At 40.8% G+C, this 18,310-nt stretch overlaps 1 protein-coding gene across 3 annotated transcripts in view; it reads left to right on the top strand.

The window, feature by feature from the left end:
- Nucleotides 1–14,566, top strand: part of KANK1 (KN motif and ankyrin repeat domains 1) — a 256,356-nt gene extending 241,790 nt beyond the window's left edge. For all 3 annotated transcript variants that reach the window (XM_056522827.1, XM_056522849.1, XM_056522838.1), the window contains 7 exons: nt 62–256; nt 4,910–4,997; nt 5,464–5,683; nt 6,224–6,366; nt 7,048–7,248; nt 7,941–8,039; nt 10,679–14,566. In XM_056522827.1, the coding sequence (XP_056378802.1) occupies nt 62–256; nt 4,910–4,997; nt 5,464–5,683; nt 6,224–6,366; nt 7,048–7,248; nt 7,941–8,039; nt 10,679–10,744 (1,012 nt within the window). In that variant the 3' untranslated portion in view covers nt 10,745–14,566. The remainder of the gene's footprint in view (nt 1–61; nt 257–4,909; nt 4,998–5,463; nt 5,684–6,223; nt 6,367–7,047; nt 7,249–7,940; nt 8,040–10,678) is intronic.
- The last annotated feature ends 3,744 nt before the right edge of the window (nt 14,567–18,310 follow it).

The following is an 18,310-nucleotide window of genomic DNA, read 5'->3' as shown; positions in this document are numbered from 1 at the left end:
AGTACCATTTGTACCATTGTGATAGGGAGCAGTGTTAAGGTCTTAGGTCTGTACTTTTCAGGTATGAAACCACATCTAGTGATGAATCAAGCTCAGATGAAAGCTCATCCACAGAGTCAGACGATGAATGTGAAGAAGAGGAAAGCTTTACTGCAGACTCTGAAGGGATAAAACAGGGTGTGGCAAGTGGGCAAACAGAAGTACCCGAGATAAGTGATGCAGAGAAAGAGACCGAGAAAGTGGAAATCCGAGAAAGGTACAATGGTGTTCTGGGTTATTACTGTTGTAAATATTCTGTGTACAGTGTGTCATCGAGCAGCACATCCATGGTTGCAGTTTCAGCTGTCATACAGGATACGCTTTACTTCTTATTTATTTCAGCTGATGACTGTCCATGGAGTAATATTTACTGATAAGTGTGTTAGAAAAATACCCTAGAACCATAACAATCTTTACCAATATATCTCTGGTAATGGCTTCCTGACTGTGTGTGGTGTCCGTGGTGGGTTACATAGTTTGTTTTCATTGTAATTCATTTTACGATTTGCTCCTAACGGAATGTTCGAAGAATCTGTTAGTGATGCAGTCATGGGCATAGGAACCGGGGGGGGGGGGGGGGGATGAGAGCGGCTGATTCCCCCAGTAATTCATACGGGGGGGGGGGGGGGCTGACTAATGATGAAGGGATCCCCCCACCAGCCACTGCCACTTTAAAAGCCCAGTGCATGCTGGGATCTCCCTGCATGCCAGAGAGAAGTTGTTGGCAGGGACAGTCACAGGAGACTTTAGAATGTGGCCAGTATTAAACTCATGGTAGGGGTTTGGGGGGGGGGGGTTAACCTGGGCAATCCAAAGGGGGCCGGACGGGGATAAGAATGGGATGCCTGCTGAAATCTTTCAGCAGGCATCCCGTGCAAATGCCTGGGGGGGTCCTGATCAATTTAGATCGGTGATTAATGGCGATTCCGGGCTGATCGGGTCTCTGATGCCCCGATAGCCTGGAAAATAGGGTTGATCGGAGCTGTCATAAACCGCAACAGGCCTACACAGGATATAGCTGAGACACATTAAAAGAAACAAAAACCCAAAATAACAACCAGCGAACAATCACCATGTAAACTGACACAAAACAGAGTACCTGAGTAAGGCACACACCAGCACAGATCCAGAGGGTGTAGGTGAACAAGTAGGGCACGAAGTAGACAAGGAACAAAACAGAAGGTACAGACAGCCAGGCACCGACTATGGGAAGAAACACAAGCAAACCAGGAAAGATTGTAGAGCTTGAGGAACCGGTACACAGTACTATCACGAACACGAGGAGTAGACATAAAGTACATTGAGTAAGAGGAGAGGAGCACCATGCACCCCACACTGAAAGGAATTTACCCGGGCACTTCCTATTCTTGTACACTATATGGGAGAAGGGTATCACAGCATTAACCAACGCCTTCCATTGGAATGGGTAGGCGGGCGTGGGTCCATCCACTTGAGTGCAATTGCTTGCTTGGCCAAGAATAAAGTTTCCCGCAGGAACGTGCAGACATGAGTCCACACCTCCTCATCGAACACACCAAATAGACATACTAAAGGGTCACTTGGGGGAAAGGCTGCACCACAGTAGCAAGAAGTCAAAGAACGTCCTGCCAGAAGGACACAATTTGCAGACACGACCAGAGGAGATGCCAAAAGTCAGCCCGAACTGCACCACAACTGTGACAAGCATCAGAGGTAGACCGACCCATTCTGTGAAGTCGAACGGTAGTAATATAGCTATAGTGAATAATATTCAATTGGATGAGTTTATTATTAGCGGCCGGAGACCACCGCATATGCGAGGATAGGATCTCCTCCCAGTCATCCCCGGTTAAATTTGGAATGCGTGATTGCCAATACTGAACAGCCGGTAACTGTGAGTGGGAGTTCTTGGCCTGGATAAGACAAGTGTAGAGGATGAACACCAATCCCCTAGGTCCCTGTGACTTCAGAATCCCTATTAGTGGAAGGCCAAGATAAGTGGGCCCCCCCCCAATGGAAACTGAGCATTCAGGGCATGACGCAGCTGTAAATACTTAAAGAAACTATGTCTAGGTAAGGCGTGACTAGATTGCAGTTGGTCAAACAAACATAAAATGTTGTCACGGTACAAATGTTACAAGATATGCACCCAGCATTCTGCCAGAAAGCTGGGTCTAGATTGCCATCAACATGTGTGAAGCTCGGGTTATGCCACAGCGGAGTATCTGAGGGTATGTCAGAGAATCCATAGGTCATCTTAGCGGCACGCCAGACCGTAATAGCCAGTTTATGGAGGGGCAAGTATGCGCGTCCCCCCCAGAGTAGAGCTCTCGAGGAGGAGTCGTGGGGACAGGGAAGGGACAAATCTATCCAGAGATTGTTCTGCATCTGGCATTGTTTCCGCAATGACCCAGTGACTGAGATAGCGCAAATGGCCCGCTAAGTAATAGAGAAAGAAATCCGGTAGAGATAAGCCGGCCTCTAATTTAGGGCACTGCAGAGTGGCAAGGCGAATTTTAGGCCTTCCGGGTCCCCAGATAAACTGGGAGAGAAGGGAATGAATGGTATCAAAAAAGGACTTGGGGCAGGGACTGACGCATGCTCAAGCACATATAGGCATTTGGGGAGGACAATGAGCTTAAGAAGATTAATGCGGCCAGTGACCGACTCTTTGAATGTCATTTTGAATTTGTTGAGGGGTGCAGTTTTCATAATAAGTTCCATTATGGGGTATTTCTAACATAAAGATCCTCAAATTCACTTCAAAACTGAACTGGTCCCTGAAAAATTTGAAGCCCTCTGATGTCTTCAAAAAGTGAAAACATGTGAACTTTATGCCAACATAAAGTAGACATATTGTATATGTGAATCAATATATAATTTATTTGGAATGTCTATTTTCCCTACAAGCAGAGCTTCAAATTTAGGAAAATGCAACATTTTCATATTTTTCATGAAACTTTTGAATTTTTCACCAAGAAATGATGCAAATATCGACGAAAATTTACCAATTACATCAAGTAGAATATGTCACGAAAAAACAATCTCTGAATCAAATTCATAAGTAAAAGCATCCCAGAGTTATTGATGCTTAAAGTGACAGTGGTCAGATGTGCAAAAATGCTCTGGTCCTTTTAGTGTCAAAATGGCCTCGGTCCTAAAGGGGTTAAGAAAATGTCAGACCCCAGTGAAATTACTTTCAAGCATGGGGGACCAGTTATTTAGTAAGGAGGCATCTGTTCTAATAGAGAAAGCAAAATGAAAAAACAACTACATTTGGGAGAGATTTGTTTTAACTTGTCCAGAGAAAATGTTGTGGAGTTGCCCATAGCAACCAATCAGATCACTTCTTTTATTTTTCAGAGGCCTTGTCGAAAAGCGATCTGATTGGTTGCTATGGGCTACTCAGCAACATTTTCTTACAGATTACATTACATTACAGATTTTGATATATCTCCCCCTATGCACCAAGCAGGGTTGTGTGACCTAATCAGATCATCTAATATGTCAATTAACTATTCTTAACAAAGATAAATGTATTAATAGAGATTATTACATACCATTAGGACATGCCAAACAAGCTAGTATTATCATATTTTATTATTTATTTTAATTCACATTTAGCAACAGCTGGAGACACCATCGCTGTCCTTGTATTTTCTAACAAGCTGCTAGAGAGAGTATTCATGTATTTGGGTTGCTTTGTGAGCCAAATCGCCTTAAATTGTCGCTCACCTAATAAACTGGAGGGCGCAAAGTGAGAGCCCCAAGTTTTGAGACCAGGGGGCGGTGACAATCCTAGCCATAATGGCCTAGGCCAGTGTTTCTCAACCAGTGTGCCTCCTGCTGTAACAAAACTACAACTTCCAGCATGCTTTGGCTGTCCAGGCATGCTGGGAGTTGTAGATTTGCAACAGCTGGAGGCACACTGGTTCAGAAACACTGGCCTAGGTGTTGAAAATGCTGCAGGGTAGACAACTTGGTAACAGGTAAGCTGCATTTAGTCTGAAGATTGGTGCATGTTTCTTAACAGACAGACCTAACAGCTCTGTTATTCCAACTTGGGGCACACCAGGTTATGATATTGAACAATTAGCAATTAAGCAGGGCCAACTCTGAGCGTAAATAGGCAGAAAAGGACCTGCAACATACGAAAAGTAAAAAAATAAGTCGGGAAGAAACCCTTTTAAACATAAAACATTTACAACTAGGGCAACCTGCTATGACAGAGCCTTCTGTACCGAGCTCACAGGTCACAGCACAGGCAACTTAGTCTGAGGGAAAACAAAAGAAAACTTCCAATTTGGCGATTCACAGCCGTTTGTTAGGTGAATTTAAATGTGCACAATATTTGTCTGTGGGCCTTTTTGATACATTTGGTGCACAACAGCAAAAAACAGCGCAAAAAAAAACCAAAACACAGCAAAACAATGATAATTCTCCTCCATTGTACCCATCTTCGGGTGGCTACTTCCAGCAGGATAATGCACCATGTCTTAAAGCTCACATCATTTCAAACTGGTTTCTTGAATATGACAATGAGGTCACTGTATGCCAGCGCTCTCCACAGTCACCAGATCTCAATCCAATAGAAACCTTTGGGATGTGGTGGAAGGAGAGATTTGCATCACGGATGTGCAGCCAACAAATATGCAGCATCTGTGTGATGTCATCATGTCCTTATGGACCAAAAGCTCTGAGAAATGTTTCCAGCACATTATCGAAAGTATGCCACAAAGAATGATGGCAGTTCTGATGACAAAAGGGGGTCCAACCTGGTACTAGCAATGTGTAACTAATAAAGTGAATTTATCTTAGTGATATGCCAACAAAGTATAGGCTGTAAAACCCTGTAATGTTTAAGCGTTAATCTGGTTTGTTTTGTGTGCAGATATGAATTAAGTGAAAAGATGCTGTCTGCCTGCAATGTTCTGAAAGAGGCAGTGGATGATCCTCGGGCTTTAGCAAGTAAAGAAGTGGTAAGTAGTCGCTAATTTTTAAAGTTGTCATGTAATATATGCAGTAATGCTACTAAGTGTCATGCTACTAATACTATATTGTAGTCAGGTCATAATTAACATTGGCATCTAAAAAATACACAGCCTTTCCGTTCTGCCGCCTGTTAGCCAAATGTAACGACTGAACAGCCAAACGTTGTGCTCATTACATAGTAATTACTGGCAATATCTAATACCATTTATATATGCTAATCTGATCCATCACACAATATTATTTCTTATGAGTGCTTATTACATGACTGTATTGCATCAAGGTAATCTCCCCATTATTCATTGTTGCAAGACTCGAGGTGTGCCATAAAAACATTGCACCCTATACTTTGCTTGCCCTGCCCTTATTTATTGAGAGCTGCTAATAAGTTTTTTCTATTATTTTACTGAAACACACTGAATATATTATTTACTGAATTGTTTTTTGCTTTGACAGAGGCTGTGCTTAAACACTATTCAAAATGAGTGGTTCCGTGTGTCAAGTCAGAAATCCGCCATTCCAGCCATGGTAGAGGATTACATTGCAGCGTTTGTAGAGCTTTCCCACGCTGTCCTTTGCTACATCATCAACATGGCCGATGGCAATGGGAACACAGCACTTCACTATAGTGTATCCCATTCTAATTTTGAGATTGTCAGACTATTGCTGGATGCAGGTTAGACAACATTTTATTGTGCACATGTATTATCACCAGAGATTCAGAAGCATTGTATTGCCCACAGAGGTGTATGTGTGAAGCAGTGTACTCGTAGGCTACATTTTAGTTTAGTAAGGTAATGCCAATGTAAAATGCCACAGTGATGACCAGCAAATATGCATCTCCTTACATGGTTTTCAGTTCAGATTACAGGAAAATGACATCCAAAACTTGGAATAAGTTTGGAGTGCTAGGCTTGCTGTGCCAACGGTAACAAAATGTAGTCTATACAGGAATGACATGTAGTCATAGTATATGTTGTGACATTAAGGCTTTTACATGAGATGTCTTTGTGAGGGGAATTATTAAAATGTTGTTAGTTTTTCAGCTGTGATCTGTCTGTATCTATAGAGCTTTGTATATGTGAGAACACTATTGTCTAATTTATAACACATCTACTGTTCCAATGTAGAGAACATGAGCTCATTCAAATGATTTCAGCTTGCTGTTATTCTTCTGTTCGTGTCAGGCCTACTAGAATGGGTTCTTTCTTTACAGATGTGTGTAACGTAAACCACCAGAATAAGGCTGGATACACTCCCATCATGCTCGCTGCCCTGGCAGCTGTGGAAGCAGCCAAGGACATGAAAGTGGTAGGGGAACTCTTCGGCTGTGGAGATGTCAATGCCAAAGCCAGCCAGGTATGTGCTACAAACATAGATGTAAGCGCATAACATCTTAAATAACCAAACCTTACATTCATCCTTTAATGAAGCAAAATGCCACATTTATCCAGATCAGTACAATGATAAATAGCCAAGCAATTGACAGGGAAAGATCTACTTATAGGGGGAGATCCATTTGCTGCAATATTTACACTTCTGTCCACTTACCCAGTCCTTGACTTATTGTATACATGTGAAGGCTAAATAACTGGATTACAATGTGCTGCTATATGCTTAGTTACCCCAGGAAAGGCCTCCAACTACTGGGTACAATGTGCATTAGAAAGGCTTGGAAGAATAGGATTTCCTGGAGAGCTTATAGTGGTGCTTTATGTGAACCTATGGAGTGGGAAAGGCCTTGCATAAAATTCCATTTATTTTTAAGAAGGGAGCAAAACTACAGAGGACAAGCAAGAATCCAGAGTGTTTTCTACTCACCCATTGTCTCTCTAGTGCCATCTATAGGTGATTGATCTGTAAGTCAGTTTTCTACCTTCTGGAAAAGATTCCTCTTTAAGATAAATCAGTGCCCTCTGGGAAATTGCCATTTATTCAGTTCTTCTGTATTCACAAGTGTATCTATTTTTGTCTGTACAGTACTTCAAATGTTGTGCCTCATGTTTATGGAAAGACTGATGTACATGTGTTCTGTTTCAGGCCGGCCAGACAGCTTTAATGCTTGCAGTGAGTCATGGGAGGATTGATATGGTCAAGGCTCTCTTGGCCTGTGGTGCAGATGTTAATATCCAGGATGACGAGGGCTCCACAGCTCTAATGTGCGCAAGCGAACATGGACATGTGGAGATAGTCAAGCTGCTACTGGCCCAACCAGGCTGTAATGCTGCATTGGAGGACAATGTAAGTTAATCCATTTACAGGACTATAGATTCTCAGTGCCCCACTATTTACAGCTACATTCCCTCTAACTACAACTGGAGGGACGACCATGGAAATTTCTCGTTTGTACCTGAAATTGTACTGTAGGAAAAAGAAAGGGTTACATGGCATCTATTGTTCGGAGAATATCTGCTTTCTTCCAGCGCGAAGAGCCAAACTCTACAAAGTTCTGAGCTTCAGCTAATAGGTGGTGGCCCCACACAATAGGGTTTTATTGGTCACTGTGTGTATAATGTATATACTAAAATGAAAATGTTTTCAAGATTTTCACATTTACTGTTTTTGATTTGAATTATATGAAAATAAAAATGAAAGTGAATCTGAACGACTAAAGATATATAAAGACGTATTTATACACAGTTTTAGGATTGTGTTATTTTTAAGCCATCCAGTTAACTGCATTGAGGGGGATGGCAGCTGATCAGCAGCTGTAAAAATACTGCAGGCCATTCAGTTCATCTGACAGATGCTTTACTACGAGCTCAAAGCAGGTGAATAATGCAAGGTGAAAAAAGAAGGCTGTCACACTCCTGCATGATGCCGCTTTGTGGCGTGGGTTACAGAAAAACTATACGGCTTGTTTATACATTTTGAATTGATGCGTTATACGGAGTTCCCTTGTGTAAAACTTGTTGTGCCTTTTTTGTTCCTAGGATGGTAGCACAGCCTTGTCAATTGCCTTAGATGCTGGTCATAAGGATATAGGAGTCCTTCTCTATGCTCATGTCAATTTTTCTAAAGCCCCATCACAAGTAAGTACAGTCCTGCTATATCTAAAATATAGATGTAGTTTATGTTTCAGGAAGCCAGAACATTCATCTATTATTTTGTATCATCCGTGATTTGTGTATTTTTACAAAATGAAAAGGCTGGTTAATAGCCTCTAAATGTGGTCAGTCCATAATTTTTTGCCGGGGATTGTTTATTAAGCCAAACGATGAATTCATTCATAAGATGATGAGTGGGATCAATCCATTACTGAGCCACAAGCGATCCTAGAAATTAGATATTTTTAAGCACAAATACAGTCTAGCAATTTAAGGGAGGAAAAATAAGGGATTTTGCTTGTCTGACCCTTTTGTTCATTCCATAGATACAAAACATAATGTGTCTAGCAGCTACATACCTACTGCTGTTGTAATGTGGGCACATTGCTAATGTCTATGGTGAATTTCAAGAGTGACTGTTAACAGTTTAGTATGGAGAATGGTGAAGCATGACCAAGGAAACCAAGTTTGAATCTTCCTTAAGCTGCAGTCACAAGTGCCATCTGGGCAGTCCCTTCCTGTGCTGTGCCAAATGGTCTCTGCACTCCACATTCCTTCCCCTATGCTCTCAGAGATGGCTCTAACACTGACCCAGCCATAGACAGGCTGTACCAACAGAGCACAAATATAACAGTACACTGCAATACAATAGCATTGCAGTGCACTGTATAAGTCATCAAATGATTGCTTGTGCAAGTCTCCTAGGGAGACTTACAGTGTAAAAAAAATAAAAATCATAAAAAAATGTATAAAAAAAATAATAATAATTTGAATTGCCTTGTATTCCCATTTTTTATTTATTTATATTGTTATTCATCCTGCACAGTGAATGCAATAAACAAAAACATTGGTTTTATCACATCTCACAAAACATTGGTTTTATCACATCTCACAAAACATTGAATAAAAAAGCAATCATGTCCGATCTACCCTCAAATGGTACCAATATAAACTGCAGCTTACCCTGCTAAAAATTGGCCCTCAGGTAGCTCTGAAGGTGGAAAAGAAATCATAGGAGGTTACAATATAGCAATGCAAAGCAAATTTTTTGTGCATTTTATTTTTTTAAAGTAGTAATAAGTAGAAATAATAAGTAATAAGACAAAAAGATACATTTGAAATTACTATAATCTTACTGGAGAATATTTATCTAAGCCTATGTGGAAGAGGAGTGATGAAGATGCCAGTAGCAACCGGTCAGATTATTTAGAAGAAAAATGGCTCTGAAAAATGAAAGACACAAACTTGTTGGTAGCTATGAGCAACTGAACGACTCTTCCTCTACAAAGGTTTTGATAAATCTTCCCAACTGACCTGCAGAATGGGTACGTTCCCACACGGCGTATTTTGCTGCGTATTTGGTGCTGCATATTTTCCTACCCATTGACTTCAACAGAGAAAATAAAATACGCAGCAGTGTGGGAATGTACCCTTAAGGAAAACTGTCAGCTTGCTCCCCCCGCACTAACCAGCGGTACTGGCTGATAGTGCGGAGGATGCTGATCAGTTTGATCCCGCTGGATCCGTCCCGCCGTATATATGCTAATTAGGTGCTAACTGGCACAGGCGGGGTTACTGGCACTCTGACGTCAGTGCCGCTGGCCGCAGCGCCGCCCAGCTCATCAATATTCCTCCCCTCCCTCCGCTTCTCCGTCATCCGGAGAAGAGGGAGAGACGGAGGGAGGAATATTGATGAACTGGGCGGCACTGCGGACAGGGGTCCTGATGTCAGTGCCAGTAACCCCGCCTGTGCCAGTTAGCACCTAATTAGCATATACAGAAAAACGAAGATTTCAGATGAATGGTGGGACGGATCCGGGCACGGTAGGCATCAAACTGATCAGCGTTACCTGCACTACCAGCCAGTACCACTAGTTAGTGTGGGGGGAGCAAGCTGACAGTTTTCCTTTAAAGGGTACTCCACCCATAGACGACATATGCCTCATCCAAAGGATAAGGGGATAAGATGTCTGATCGCAGGGGTCCGGCCGCTGGGACCACCCACCTCCACACGCAATCTTCGCGTTCTGAACACTGAAGCTTGGAGCTTCTGCATTTGTCATGCCACGCTTCCTCCATTCATGTCTATGGGAGGGGGCATGATGGCTACTACATAGTTGTCACTCCTCCTCCCATAGACCTAAATGCAGGGGCATGACTGCTGTGGTCGCCATCATGGATAGGGAATAAGATGTTAAGGGGTGGTTTAATATATAATTTTTACTGTGGGGTGAACTCAGAAAAAAACTTGCTCAACAATTGCATTTTTATGTCAGCTTCACCTCAGAAAAAAAAATTCTGCTTTTGTATTATGTTAAATAGTAGAAATAGGGTGCTTATATAAAGTACAACTTGTTCTTTAAAAAAAAAAAAAAAAAAGCGTTAAAATGACTCTCGAAAAATAAGCTTTATTGGTCTTGAAACACAAGAAAAGAAAGAAATGCAATCCAAAAATTGAAGCTATGGGAAGAGGACGATAATTAAGCTAATATGTTATTGTTTTGTCGTCTTAGCTTTTTATTAAAACTAAAAATAAAAACACTAAAATAATATAGCAGAATAAAAACCACAATTTTTAAAGGATTTCAAATACTTGTATTCTTTTCCCTCACATGTTTCTCTAGGGGACACCTAGGCTGGGCAAGAAGCTTCCATCAAGTCCAACACAGAGAAGTCCATTTGACAGTTAATCTGGAGTCAGTGGTCACTTTGTTTCTACGCGGGAGCTGCTGCTAACCGTTACTGTGTCTTACGACAGTTACTGAATGTACTTGTCTACGTGCCTGATCGTACCAGCAGACTAAAGCAATAGTTGCATATTGATTTTATGGAATCCCTGGAGTCTTTTAACTGGATCAAAGCTATATGTGGAGCACAAGCTTCTGGTCACCAAGACTTCTATAGTGATGGAAGCTAAAGCACACAACTCTTCCGAGAAATTGTACAGTCAGTCAGCAAGTCTATGAAATACTACATCATGTGTCTAGTAAGAAACATATGGTTCCTTTGTAAAAGAGTGCCATAGTGCCTTCTACATTGTTCTAAGTGTAATATTTATATACAACACATGCTCACCCTACTCTCCAGTCAGAGCAGAGTAAGAGAATGTTCTCACATGCCGCCCTTGGGCTGGCTATAAGCTGTCAATTATAGAAAAGCCCTCAGTAGATCTGAATGGACTAAGTAAAGGCGTCCTGACTTTATGTATTATGTAACTTTTATATTAAAGAAAATGTTATTTACAAATGTTCATAAATTCAGTATTTGCTGCATATTTTATAATCTGTAAAAGAAGAATATGGTGCATGGCCTGCGGACATGTGCTCTATATATATTTATGTATGTATTTTTAAATATGTCTAGTACTATGTATTAATATCTATAAAATGTTATCAAAATCACAAGTCTTGGTCACGCAGTATGTATGTCTCTTGATAAGAAGTATAAGCTGTTCTCGCCTGCATATTTATATAATATAGACTGTCTTTCCTCTTATAGATGTGTATTTTTAAGCGTTTGAAGTGCCTTAGACTCTTGCCATATTTTCTCAATAAACTTTCATCATGTGGTTTTTATTCAGTTAAATATTTTATCCTTTTGTGCATCAGGGATTTTAAAGGGGTTTCTCATCTAGTAAGTTATTACATATAACTGGGAATTTGTCTACCAAACCAAAATGAAGGGGACAAGACTGCTGGTTTAGTGATTTTGTCCCCATCATTTTTCCCTGCTCAGTGGTGCTCCCCGCCACCTGGCTGTGCAGACCACTACAAAATATCCCCATTCACTTGAATAGCAACACACTGCAGTTTCCTGCACAGCAATATTCAGGGTACCGCCATGCAGCAATACCAATGAAAGACACTGCACAGGTCAAACCCAATCTATTGTAAAATAATGGCATATCCTTGTAATATGCCAACATTTTGAGATGAGAAACCCCCTTTATAGTAATAGAATGAAATTAACATGCCTTTACAATGAGTAGTATTGAGTTTAACATGTGACAAACCCTTGTAAATATATGAACATGCCTGTATATAGAAATACAAAGCAGTGGCAAAATGTACATATATTAATGGGGTATTACAGATAAAAAAAAGTTTATATACAAATGAAACCACATTGGCAATATATTTTATACCTCCATATAATGTTATAAGTACTCCTATGACATTTTTGAGATCTGATTTTAATGACAGGCAATGCAGGCTCCTGGGGGTATAAACTGTGCTCGGCAAGTCTCTAGTCACAGAAAATATCCATTTGGTATAGGCCTGTTGTGTGGGTAACTGTTTCCCAAGCCCCAAATGCCCCGTGACATCCGGCCTTGCAAGCAGAGAAATTTTACTTCATTTGGCCTGTGGCTTCGGCTGGAAATGCACAATGGTCGCTGACAGGCAATATAAAGTGAAAACAATTCTTTGCTCGTAAGAGAGATTTCACATGGGAGGAGGGCATTTACTCTGAAGATCCAGGATGGACCTCACTGTGCAAGCTACTTAATTTGTATAATAAGAAAAAAAAAGGAATAAAAGAAGAAAGAAGCAACAGATTAGCAAACGGTAAGTTCCATTGTCATCAGTGTCACCCGCACTACAAGCTTATACCAATAGATTAGTGTGGGTGATGCAGATTCCCTTTAAGGCCATGTTCACATGGCCGATTCCATGCAAAATGTCTGCCACAAAAAACAAACTTTCTGCACATTTGAATCATCCAGCGGGCACTAGGACCGCTTGGAAATGTGCTGTCTTCTAGACAGCAGTACATTTCTGAGCTGAATCTGCAGAAATAATAGACATGACTTTTCTTTCTACAGAAATTCCACAGTGTGCACCATGCAGCAGAATCCCATTTAAAAATTCTGCCATGTGAACATAGCTTAAGCATAGCATTATGCACTGTGCAGATTTCTGCATCAAAAACCACTTACTGTCACTTTAGGAAATGCCAGCCCAATTGAAATCTATAGAAGACTGCAAACCATGGAAAAAAGGCGAGATGTGTTGCTACTTTTTTGGCTGTTACTCTCTGAAGCTTCAGTTGAAACATTTTGCCCAAGTGCACGTACCCTTAGTTTCCTCCTTTTTGTTGGCTTAAACTTACAAAGTTTCTGGCCAGTTTCTACAGTAAATAACAATATATTTTACACACTTGGCTACAACCTTGAACCTAGTATTTTGTAAATCTCAGCAGTTCAACACTGCTACCAAATGACTCATAGGGGAAGTTGTAAAGACACTAGACCAATGATGGCGAACGTTTTTGAGCCCAAGTGCCCAAACTGTAATGCACACCAACTTTTTTTCCCCTCAAAGTGCCAGCACAGCAATTAAATTAGAATACTGAGGTTTAAGTTTAGAAAAAACAACTTAGGTAGGCAATATGTTTTGCTACATTAGGTTGCAGTTCCCCCACATTAGGTTGGCAGTATAGTTCCCCCACATTAGGTTGGCAGTATAGTTCCCCACATTAGGTTGGCAGTATAGTTGCCCCACATTAGGTTGGCAGTATAGTTGCCCCACATTAGGTTGGAAGTATAGTTCCCCCACATTAGGTTGGCAGTATAGTTGCCCCACATTAGGTTGGCAGTATAGTTGCCCCACATTAGGTTGGCAGTATAGTTGCCCCACATTAGGTTGGCAGTATAGTTGCCCCACATTAGGTTGGCAGTATGTTCCCCCACATTAGGTGCAGTATAGTTCCCCCACAGACATACAGCCTTCAGCTATATACAGTGTATGGCTGGAGGCTGTATGTCTGTGTACTGCCTCACAGTGCTCCGTCCACTGCTCCTCCAGTCATGGGTCACGATCTACTGTAGCAGTAGGTCCCGGGACCGGAAGAGTGTTGGTCAGAACATCGAAGCTGAAGTGTAGCTGGTAACTTGCCATGTCGGCCAGCGCACATCCTCCTCGATGCTCCGCTCCTCCGTTCCTGTGGGCACACGCACGGGACGTCAGTGACGTCCCTGCGTGCGCTACCTCTCAGCAGCCCCTGCGTTTTTAAAGTTACGCGGTGTCGCAGAAAGGTAACCAGGACATCTTGTGTCTCGAAAAGATCTTTCGGGATACAGGGATGTACCAGTTTGCCCTGCCTGGCGAACTATGGCCGCGTGCCCACAGAGGGGGCTCGGCGTTCCACAGGTTCGCCATCACTGTACTAGATGATGGTATAGTACTGGGGCCTTCTAAGAATCACATGATGGTTGTCAAGTAAATTTCATGTTTTGTAAACCACATACGTTCCTTCATCTGCTGTGATATTATACAGCCATCATTCATTATAATATTAATAATAGCCGCTCTTAAAGCCATTAATGTGCCATTATTCTGCCTCATATGCTCACTAAACCAGAATAACCAGATGTATGAATGTTATTTCACATATGTCATCTTTATAATATACAGTTTAATGTAAAATATGTAAATAAAAAGCTTGTTAGTTACACATAATGCACACTAAAGATCATTTGCTTTTTTTATTCTCTCTATGTAGCCGTGTTTCATTTCGTGTTTTCTTGTCTCTAATATAACAAGTTATTTTAATCTTAGTCCTTTTACAATGGCAGATAAATTGCCCATAACATGTGCCATAAAAAGTCGGTTGTCACTAGAGATGAGCGAACTTACAGTAAATTCGATTCATCACGAACTTCTCGGCTCGGCAGTTGATGACTTTATCCAGCATAAATTAGTTCATCTTTCAGGTGCTCCCGTGGGCTGGAAAAGGTGGATACAGTCCTAGGAGACTCTTTCCTAGGAATGTATCCACCTTTTCCGGCCCACCTGAAAGCTGAACTAATTTATGCAGGATAAAGTCATCAACTGCCGAGCCGAGAAGTTCGTGACGAATCGAATTTACTGTAAGTTCGCTCATCTCTAGTTGTCACCTTTTTCATATATATATATTTTTTTTTTTCACTTTTTTACTTTTCAAATTTTTCACTTGCCAATAATGGGGAGGATCTAAACAAATAATTGTTCTTGTGGCCATTTGCTTGAACAAAGTCTGGGAAAAGAAAGTGGAAGAGAGACCTGTGAAGAGCTGAATCCAGCTGCATATACTGTATATGAGAGAACAGATGAGGATCTGATACAGAAAACCTCTGCACTGTTTGTGTTATTCAGGCTCTGAAACAGTAAATATATTCAGTACTTTTATTCAAGGCCGTCTTGTTAGTGACATGACACAACAAACATACTGAGTACTTTGTACTGGCTGTCTAGTAGATGATTTGTTATACGGCACCTCTGCACTGACTCTTGTTGATATTATCTATAGAATATACTAGGTAATTCTGCGCTGTGTGTTTTTGCAGACCTTATGACACAGAAAACATACTAGTACTCCTGCATTGATTGCATTGCTGACAATGTGATCCAGGAAGAATACTGAAACCTGTTACACTGTTTTCTTTAATGATGTGATCTGGCAAATATGGAGTACCTGAATTTCTGCATAACTGCTATGTGGACTATATGATTCGGGTAATAAAATGAGAATGGTTGCATTGAATGTTTTGGTGAAAATATAAGACCAAAAATAAACTAGTAATTTAGCACTAACTTTTATGCTGTGATTGCTATTGAGCATATTTCAGCAACCGTAAAGGACAGTTCTGTGAGTTTTTAGGACCCCATACAATTTAGACAAAAGTTGTCAAAACCTGCTGACTTTAGGAGGTTTGGCCAACTGTCGAAAGTGTATGGCAGCCTTCTGACTCCACTCTGACAAATGATCTCACGGGAAGAGAGAAGGGTAAAACAGCTGAAGTCCAACATGCCTGGAAGGTTGTTTCCGGAAAGAGAAGCTGCCACCAGAGTAGTCTGGCAGCAACTTACCCCCTCCTCTCTCCATAGAGCACACATGAACATTCGTCAGTGCCGAATATTCATGTGTATGGGAGATTGGGAGAAAGAGCTTTCAGCTATTGAAAGTGTATGGCCACTATAAGGTGTGTCAGCTTAAGTGGTTTAAAAATAACAGGCTTCAGAAATGTGTAAAGTAGTGGCACAATGTCAATACCAATTTTGTGATTTCCTTAGTGACATCATGGTGTGTAAAATTGGACAACATACTGAAAGGGAATCTGTCCTCTGCAATTCATGTTCCAAACTGCTGACACTGTAAGGGCAATGAGACGCATAGTACTTTTCAGATATCAGTCTGTGCTTCCATAATGTGAAAAATGCTTTTATTCTCTGATGCCAAGAGACAAAAGGGTGTTCCTAAGCCTCTACCCGTTTCTTTTCCTACCCTGGCTAGATGGATTAAACAATCCATGACTTTAGCCGATATTGATGTTTCTATCTTCAATGCTCATTCTACCAGAGGAGCGATGTCCACCAAATAATTTCAAGCTGGTGGTTCTCTATCGGACATTCTTAAAGCTGCAGACTGGTCCTCTGAATCCACTTTCAAAACTTTTCATTTTAAACCTGATCCTCATGTTTCTATGTTAATATAGAATTGGAGATTACTAAATAGAAAGCCAGGAACAGATCATAGATGGAGGACACATATAAAGGAAAGACATTCTGGCTCTGTATTCAGTCCTGAACATGTGAACACACTCAGAAGTAGGCAAATTTCATCATTATATAAAGGACTGCATCGTTATATAAAGGACTTATGGTGAAATTTGCACCTGGGGACAGAAGGGAGTGTACCTGCTTTAATGTAATTTACAATGGGGGAGATTTATCAAAACCTGTCTAGAGGAAAGTTGCTTCATTGCCCATAGCAACCAATCGGATCGCTTCTTTCATTTTTGAAAAGGCCTCTGAAAGAAGCGATCTGATTGGTGGCAATGAAGCAACTTTTCCTCTGGACAGGTTTGATAAATGTCCCCCAGTATGTTTTCAGATGTTGACCTTGCTGGAATAAAATAGAAATTCCTCTTTTACCACAAATATTACATCAGTCCAAAAGCTTTCAGACGGTGTGTGATAAAGAATGAACTAGTTCCAGATTGTTTTGATAAACAGAGAATTTTTTTAAACATTTACAGGAAAAACCTTCAGAAGATTTATTTTCAGAGAAATCAACAGGTCAAAAAGGTAGTTTAGTACCCCCCCCCCCCCCCCCCCGACCGGTCCCCCAGTACACTTTAGGGTCGTGGCCAGGCAATTTGCCCAATTTGCTGCTCTCCTTAATGGGGTTGGCCCACAATGAAAAGCTTGTAAAATCAGATGTGCACCACATACATATATGTAAAGGGGAACAAATGACAAATCTGCTGTTTTCAAGTGAAATGACCTCCATCCCTGTAGCATTCTTCTCCCCCATGCATCACTTCCTGCTCTCCTCTCTAAACTCTGACCCTGCTGTTGCCAGGTAACAGAGCACACACTGTCCCACAATCTCATTTGAGCTGAGCCTGTGTTACCCAGTGCGTCGTAACCATGGGCAACAGTTATCAAAACAATGCAGGCACATGGGGGAGTAATAAGTCTATATCTCTATAGCAGTAACATTTTTTAAATTGCTTGTACATTTGAAATATGTTTAATTTCACATATTTCATCAATTTATACCTATTTTTCTTAATGGGACAACCCCCTTAACCCCTTAAGGACCAAGCATTTTTCTGTTTTTACACTTTTGTTTTTTCCTCCTTACCTTTTAAAAATCATAACCCTTTCAATTTTGCACCTAAAAATCCATATGGGGGCTTATTTTTTGCGCAACCAATTCTACTTTGCAGTGACATTAGTCATTTTACACAAACATTTATGGCGAAACGGAAAAAAAATCATTGTGCGACAAAATTGAAGAAAAAACACCATTTTGTAAATTTTGGGGGCTTCTGTTTCTAGGCAGTAAATTTTTCGGTAAAAATGACACTTTATCTTTATTCTGTAGGTCCATACGATTAAAATGATACCCTACTTATATAGGTTTGATTTTGTCGCACTTCTGGAAAAAATCCTAACTACATGCAGGAAAATTTATACATTTAAAATTGTCCTTTTCTGACCCCTATAACTTTTTTTATTTTTCCACGTACAGGGTTGTTTGAGGGCTCATTTTTTGCGCCGTGATCTGAAGTTTTAATCGGTACCATTTTTATTTTGATTGGACTTCTTGATCGCTTTTTATTCCTTTATTTATGTTATGAAAAGTGACCAAAAATACGCTATTTTGGACTTTGGAATTTTTTTGCGTGTACGGCATTGACCGTGCGGTCTAATTAATGATATATTTTTATAGTTCAGACATTTACGCACGCGGTGATACCACATATGTTT

The sequence above is a fragment of the Hyla sarda genome, chromosome 1 (genome assembly GCF_029499605.1).
Source record: "Hyla sarda isolate aHylSar1 chromosome 1, aHylSar1.hap1, whole genome shotgun sequence".
Classification (NCBI taxonomy): domain Eukaryota; kingdom Metazoa; phylum Chordata; class Amphibia; order Anura; family Hylidae; genus Hyla; species Hyla sarda.
The sequence above is the reverse complement of the archived record's forward strand: the minus strand, read 5'-3'. Positions and strand labels throughout refer to the sequence as shown.